The sequence below is a fragment of the Stegodyphus dumicola genome, chromosome 9, assembly GCF_044657685.1.
Source record: "Stegodyphus dumicola isolate Sdum_Otavi_A_Nest chromosome 9, ASM4465768v1".
Taxonomy (NCBI): Eukaryota; Metazoa; Arthropoda; class Arachnida; order Araneae; family Eresidae; genus Stegodyphus; species Stegodyphus dumicola.
This window is the reverse complement of record NC_140776.1, coordinates 69,290,165-69,298,705: the sequence shown is the minus strand read 5'-3', so window position 1 is coordinate 69,298,705 and position 8,541 is coordinate 69,290,165. Positions and strand designations below refer to the sequence as shown.

Below are 8,541 nucleotides of genomic sequence, written 5' to 3'. Positions count from 1 at the left end.
CTAACACAATAGTCAATTACATTTATTCAAATTAAATATAAATTACTGAGATAAACTTTTATTGAAAGTTAAATGCACATGCTCCTTTTTCTTTTTTTACTTTTTCTGTATAGCTTTCTCTTTACACTTGTCTCGGGCTGCATTGCATGGGAAATTAAAACAATTTTAATTATAATTCTACTAATATTAGGATATCTAAATACAAAATTCATAACAATGCTTTTTCTAAGTGTTGCAGTTTTAGGGGCACCAATTTTAAAGTCAATCACATTAAATTTATATTTATAAAATATAAACAAGCAATAATTTCTTTTCAATGATACTTTTCAAAATACCTTGAGTATTAAGAAACCTAACGATACTTGCATTCCCATGGATTTCATTTATCTTAATTTTTTGTATTTTCCTTTTAGTTTTGTAGATGGTAGCCTTCTGATTAAGGATGGCACACTGAAAGTTAAGAAAATGTAATTATCAACTGTGAATTTCCCCCTTCTTATTTAAATTTCTTATGTATATATTTGTTTTAGTATTATTCTATCTATAAACTATATACATATGTTAATTTGAAGTTGAAATAACACATTTATTATTCCAGAATATATTCCTTAATTTGGTTAAACAAAAGATTATGTGATCTGTGACATTGCTACTCCACTCTACGTTTGAATTACTACCATACTCATAGTCACCAAGATAACTTTCATATATATTATGAGATTGTCACTTATGTTTATATTCAAATTTTTTAAACTGGTTAATCAGTCACCCTTGAAATCATTAGAGCTTTATTTTAAATCTACGCCAACCTAAGGCTTCTTTTACCCAAATTTTCAATTCTACATCTGGAGAAAGTAATAAAAAATGTGACTTAAAATTGCCATCATGCTCCTTAAGAAATTTCTTTCTTTTTTTTGAGCAGTTTGGTCAAGCCATATACTAGGACTGGATCAGATTATGGCAAAAGCGCTCAAGAGCTCTTTGCCTAAGCAAAAATCTTGTGGAAGGGTGGGATACCCTAAGGGAAGTGATACCTTTGCAGAGGACATTCTAAAGGAAGCTGGGTCGTATTCAATTTATGCATGGCGAAAACCACAAAAATTTTCCCGCAACCAATCTGTTTGTCTATTCTCTGGGATTGAAAATCTAAATTGAAATCATAGTGTTCAGTGATTTTACCACTTGGTTGCTGGCAGGCTACTGTGCATTTAGAGTTGAGCTAATGATTTTGGCTGAGTAAGTTAAATTTGACAAAAGATCAATAGATAAGCATGTTTGAAGAATATAAGTTTACTGTCTAATAATTAAACAGATTCAAAAATGTTTTTAGAAGTCATTCATAGACTATGCAAGTAATAAAAATATTTCTTAAACAAAACTAACCTAAAAAATAAATTTCATTATATGCATTTCTCAAAAAGAAAAATAATACAAAAATCCTTTAAGATTTTATATTACACCCAAAGGGGCGTTTTTGAATGTTTTGCATGTTACCCCTGCTTATTAAATATCATGTTCTTTGTACTTAAATCATAAAATTCAATTCAACAGCATTATCACCAAATATTTAAAAGAGTATATCTTTAGAATTTTCGATACACAGTCTCACGCACTGGAGATGAAAATGTCTCCCCCCACATTGCTCGCTTTGAAATCATTGAGTTTGTTAATATCTGACAAAACATGAAATCGATAATAAAACAAATTAATTAGTAAATTAGAGTTTCCAGATTGCCCATATTCGGTGGATGATTACATCATTCAAAATTTGATGGTACTGTTGTTTTATCAAATGCGAGAAACATACATACATTTATGTAGATTCTTCATTATTTCTCTAAATGTAACACAGGGCGATAATATTTGGTGGCAACAATTTGAAAAGTGAAGCGGGCATTTAAAGTTTTCAACGCAAAATGCCAAAACGGAATTAATAGCCCTCCGGGGCTAACGCCCTTTGGGCTAAAAAAAAAAAAAACTAATTTTTTAAAACTGGTTGAGGGTCAAGAGAATCTTGTCATATAAATATTTTTAATGGTTGCATTTCATGTACTTTACCGATTTAAAATTATATACAATAAAATTAAACACAGAACAAAAATTTATACATTTATTATATTACAGCTACAAAAGGATGGCTTGATAAGTATATGGTAAAAATTATACACTATATTAACATAAAACACATTGCTTACATGAAACTGACCAGCAATAAACTATACAATTTCTTCTTCCATGGAAGGTAACACAGCATAAAAGGCAAGCCTTAATGAAAACATAGCTGCTTTTCTACGAGGACGGATTCTATGCAGTTTAGTAAAGTGATGAAATTTCTTGGTAACAGGTCATAAATACGATTTTACTAGGCTTTTATGATATGTAGAAGTGTCAAAAAAGCAAATACCAGTAACAGAATGAAGGCACTATAAAAGATTCCAAAATAATTTTGCTCTGAAACACAGCATTTCAAAAGGAGGTCTCCAGCAGTCATGATAAGTAAATATATTTAAATCTGTTCAATGACGATTTTTTTTTTTTTTTTTTTTTTTTTTTAAATTTGAAACTTATTTTTTACCACAATTGCACAGTATGGAAAACTATTCAATTCATAGCAAGCAAAACATAAGATGAAGACTTCATTCTAATCAAGTTGTTTAACATTTCAGTAAATAAATTTTTTTAAATACATGATATAAAGAATAAAATTTTAACATGTTTGATAAAAAAATCAATATTATAAAACAGACCTAATTGTTCTTATGCATTTTAAATTCATTTATTCATTTTAGTTTTTCTAATTGGCATTACTGAATATATGAGCAGTAGTAAACTCCATTCTTCACAAAGCAGTACAGGAATCTTCAATATTTTTACTATAACACCTATCTTTGATTATCGTTTCTTACATACTAAGCATCTTATTATAATTAAAAAATATATATGAAATATGCTTTAAATTTCTCAACAATAAATAAAAGTAATCACAGTATAAATGGTTTTGCATACTATAAAATCAATATCCTTTAAAGCACTGTTTAGTATTAACTTAATCTGTACATTTATTTTACAATAAATAGCAGAATTGTTTCATTATTTCTAATTATTTTATATATTTTCAATAAGGCACAGACAGAGAAATGAAAAAATTATATAAAATTTTATCAATCAAATTCAAAAATTTTAAATAAAAAATTTTACAAACTGTTTATATAACACAAAAGTTCAAACTTACTTTATACAATATGTGTAATTTAACACATGGTTTAAATAATAAACTAATAAATATATTTCTTATTCCTATATTCTGCAGGACTTATTATAGACTAAATCTTCTGTTCCTTTCAAATCAATATTCACTCAACACACACACTTACAAAAAAGTTACCATTTGCATTTAAAATCTCGCTAAATCTTAATTTTTCATTTAGAAATGTGTTAAATCAAAAATTTTTGTAAATATTGCAAAAATTAAAGTGATTTATACAAAATACTGTACAAATGTTTCTAAACATAATTTTATAACCGTAAATAAGTTTAAAATTTTATATACCTTAATGGATGAATTACAGCATATAAATCTGGTATTGAAAAAGAATTATTAGGAAAAAAATATGGTTATTTACTGTTACATATTGCTATAGAGAAAAACATTGTCTTTTTCACCTTTCTTTAGAAAGTCAGAACACTAAAAGAAACATATCCGATATAAATACTTAATAAAAAAAACAGTGAGAATATAATTTTGGAATTTTTAAAATTTAAAATAATGGGTTTTAAATTAAGTGTAAAAAAAACACGTTCTTAAGCTAATAAAACTTAAATTTAGCAATCAAACAGTTTTCTCCCACCCTTCTTTCTATGCACACACATATGCTGAAAGTTTTTATTATTGCATTTTAAAGCTTTATCACTGTTAACAGGCACATTTTAAGGTATCAACTCTTGTCAAATTATTCATTAAAAGTGAATAGTTCCATACTTTTTCCATTAAGAGTAGAGATTATAAAAATATTTCAGCATAGAAGACTTACAAATTAAGCAACTAACACAATACAGAAAATAATTTGCACATTTTTAACTTAGTCTTAAACTGGTGCAAGTGTAAAAGTTTAAAAACATCGTGAACAATTTAAACAGTTCTACTTTATTGCATTCACTTGGTCCCTAAGCAAAAGCTTAAAATAAAATAATAAACATGGATCTCCTACAGTAAAACAGTTTTAAATTTACTGATTGCACACAAATATTTGCCACTGGGACATCGGTGAAGGGAAAGAAATTAAAAATATAAAAGTTCATGCTCATATAAATTAACAACATGGAATCATGCTAAAATTCTATGCAATTCTTCTGTTGATAAAATCAACCTGATTAAATGTCAACATAACAGTCAGCTGCACTATTTCACTTAAGCTGTATAATGACTTTTAAAAACACTCATACATTAACAGAAAAATTCATATTTTAATAATCAGCCACTTAATAGAACAAATCGTAAGTTTCTTTTCTGAAAATTAAGAAGGTCATGACTTTCATTGGAATAAACAGAAAAGTGCACATTGCTAGAAGCATGTTATAGATATAAAGTTGTTTCATGTATTTAATTCAGACGTAATTAATACTGGTTCATGGGTTTCACAGTGACATGGTTGTTATGAAGTTATCTAAATACATATTACAGATATTCAACACAAATTTTTAAACTAGAAGTCTATACAAAATATCAAAAATCTTTCTTTACAAATGCAATATATACTATCATGACAATATATATGTTCTCTTATATAAAACTCTCCAGTAGGTTTTCCTTGATTACACTTCTAAGTATAAAAAAAACTCAAAATGGGACATCCAGTGTATAGCGGCATAAAAATGTCTGTAAAAGAAATTTTTAAAAATGATATACATAAGCATCATTCTTTTCCTTTCATGGTAAGACACACAAAATGCTGCCCATGAATAAGTAGAATTTCAATACATAAATACATTATTAGCAGATTAACTGCCTACTTAATTGCTCAGTTTCCATTTAAATTAGTTTCAATATCCCTTTGAGCCCGAGATATTTTTACTTTATCTTTTGGAGTTTCTGGCTCTCCAACTTCTTGTGCAAACATTTTCATTTTCTCTTTGAACGTTAACTTTTCAGGGCCAGGATTTTTTGTAGTACCCACCTGCTGTGTGCGTTCAGCTTCAATACGCTGACGAGGATCCCGATAAACCTCCTGAGTACCTATTACGCCTGGAGTGTTACCAGGATTGTAAGTATTAAGGTTCTGACTATTATGAGGGGTTGCAAGAACCTCATTAATGTCATCTAATGTGTATGAGGACCCACCAGAACCCATCACATCATGATTTCCATTAGAATCACAGTCAACATTCTCCACAGAAGATTCGTGGAATGAAACTTTTTTGGGGTAATGTGGAGTACCATTATCACAATTCCTCATTGAAGATGAAACATAACGGTTGCCAGTCATAGCAGACATTTGATTTGTGACTTCGTAAGATGACTTTCGAGCAGGAGGTGCTGGAGGTTCTTGTAATTTATCATGATTCAACATTGAGTTTTGTTGATTCTGATATGATTGATTTAATCGCTGATTACGCAGTGATGTTGATTTCTGACTACTGACAGTCTGATAACAAGGTTCACATGGAGGAGGTGATGTAGGTAAGGGAGGAGGAACATCTTGATTTGAGATTTCAACTCGATTAATTTTTTCCGTAGTAAAATTTACTGTGGATTGCTGATGATTAACTGCTGAATGTTGTTGGTTGTTTACCATTATCTGGTGGTTCATAGGTGGTTGGCTGGGACGATTTGGTATCTGATGAGGGACACTATTGGGTACCTTAAATTCATCCTGAAATATATTTAACAAATAAATTTATAAAAATTATTGTACAATAATAGTACAAAATTAGAATGTAAAAGCACTTGAATACTTAAGTTCTAAGTATGTAAGAAATTTAAGCATTCTGAACAATTCAAGAAAATTAATCTTTTGAAGTTATTCAACAGTAAAGAACAACACCTGATACAATTTACCAAACACATGGTTCAAAATACATAAAGGTTCTAATAATCTGAATGTTAATACAAATACAACCAAAAAGATATTATACTTCTAATATTGCTTTCCTCTTCCCCAAAAAGAAGGAAGTATGACTTTTTTTGTTATTTTGTATAAATGCACTAGTAAAGTAACTAACTAGGTATCATGCAAACACTGTTAGAAAGGGCAGATACAAGATAATATTTTCTACAGAAAAGGGGGGGGGAAGTGACATAAAAGTATATTAGGTGTTCTACTTTAGATGTTTGTTAAGGACAAATTAATGAACAATGTCTAAGTCCATATATGGTATATGTCAAATCCACTGGTAATTTCATTGTTTTTGTAACAATAATAATAAATAAATAAATTTGATGTGTACACCACATGGCTTCCTTGTACAGAATATTAAATTACATGCACTTTTTCTTGCATTTCATTTAAACTCATTGGATTGAATTAAATCTACTTCGTCGATAGCGCATTAACCACAATAGAATAAATACACTCTTTAATATGCACTATATTTGTTTACTATAGGGACACTCTGGTGCTAGGCTCACTTAACAGCATTATATTTTGTTGTTCATATTATAACTCAGAATGCACAAAAATTATATCATGTTCTATTCAAATACTATAATTAATATAAAAAGATGTATAAAAGAAATTAAACAAACCAGAAAAGAAACAGTTTTTTACAGATGATTCAGTATTTCTCATTCAATTAATTCAGTTCTTACTTCCCGACAAGGCAAAAACTATTTCCTCGAAAAAATTCCAGAAAAGATTAAGCATGATTTAATTCACAATAATAAATGAAGGCGGTATCTTTGTTGCTGCGATGCTTAGTCTCTCTAGATTGGAAACAAATCTGCTATTCTGCTGTTTCAAATGTACACAAACATGTCCACCATGTTATTTAAAAATTAGGCTTAAAAAGCTTTTAAATTGTTGCCTCTTAAACAGCTTTTAAATTGTTGATAATTCTAAAAATATTGCTTGCAGATTTCCTAAAGGCATAAAAACCTTAACCGGAAGATAAGATCAACAAAATTCAATCATTTTTAAAGCAAAAAATGCACAATTTACAAACATACAAGAGTAAAGAAACTGAGATCACTGAGCCAGGTAACAGAGTGGATACATATATATATATATAAATATATTTATATACGTTTGGTGTGGCTGATTGCAACCAAAATACGAGGTGCACATCTACATGCTATAGCAGTCCTATATACAAAATTTCAACATTCTGAGGCTACTCATTTTTGAGTTACGCGAGATACATACGTACAGACACCATGAAAAAATCTTTTCAGAATTCATTTTAAAGCAGTTTTATAATTTTTTTGGAGGGGGAAAAAGTCTTATTCTGTCCTTACATACAGATGTCATGCAAAAACATTGTTAAATTGCATTCGATAGCGATCAAAATGCATATTTTCGTTGAAATATGCTGCCTGAAACTTTTCACGATTACAATAGTTTCATTTAACAAACTCAGTAAAACCAGCTATAAGAAGAAATATTAAAGAAAATAGCTACAGCAGAAAGGGTCATAGCAAAACTCTCAAAAGAATAAAGCATTTTTTTTAGTTTATTGTAAAGCCCCTATCACATATGCTTCCGCTACGTGGGACTGAACATCTAAAGGGACATGTCTCAGAACCCACACATTTTCATGGCAGCTATGTAGCTGGGTTACCATTTTCACTTGCCAAACAGTAATCGATTATCACTCAGATTGGGATTGAATGATCCTTCAGAAGCAGAATATTCACTTGATTGGTTGATTTCTACACAGGACAGTGCTGCACATGGAAAATTTTTGGCAAAGTTTCAAAATATCCTGCATAGCTGGGACATCATTTGCGTAGCTGAGTGGGACTTTGTTTCCAGCACAGCCGTTTTTTCTAGGAATTCTTCTGTTTAAACGAATGCTACCAGAATCTCGTTTCTCAGACAAGTTCTGTCGCTAGATGTGATAACCCCTTAAGGATGAACAAACAAATGTTTATTAAACTGATGCACTAAAATTGAGAAATTAGGAGGGTCATCTTTATTTCCCTCATCACTAGCTAAAGCCCTAAGAGTTCAACCTTACACTGCCAATGCTGATGGAAAAATGTATTCTGTACGTATATACATATAACAACATACAAAACCCAAAAAAAATTGATACATCTAAACTTGGACTGAAACCTCAGAAAGTCACATTCCTTATATAATAAGCATTTCACAGCTGTATTCACTGGAAGCTGATAGAACATAACCAAATATTAGATGCTATCTATGCTCAACAGCTAACAAGAGTTCAGAAAATTGTTCAGACAAAATGCTCAGTACTAGCGAGTAAGTCCCTTTCTAGCATAACACTAAATTAAAAAGCTATATATATAAAATTAGAAAGCTCTCAGATTTTATATTACTCTCAAAGGGGCATTTTTTATCATTTTGTGCGTTATCTCAAAGG

General features: G+C 29.8%; 1 protein-coding gene across 4 annotated transcripts in view; it reads right to left on the bottom strand.

Moving 5' to 3' along the window:
- Positions 1–2,096: 2,096 nt before the first annotated feature.
- Positions 2,097–8,541, bottom strand: part of cno (adherens junction formation factor afadin) — a 196,498-nt gene continuing 190,053 nt past the window's right edge. For all 4 annotated transcript variants that reach the window (XM_085823561.1, XM_085823562.1, XM_035351201.2 and 1 more), the window contains one exon: positions 2,097–5,870. In XM_085823561.1, coding sequence (XP_085679687.1) covers positions 5,019–5,870 — 852 coding nt within the window. In that variant the 3' untranslated portion in view covers positions 2,097–5,018. The remainder of the gene's footprint in view (positions 5,871–8,541) is intronic.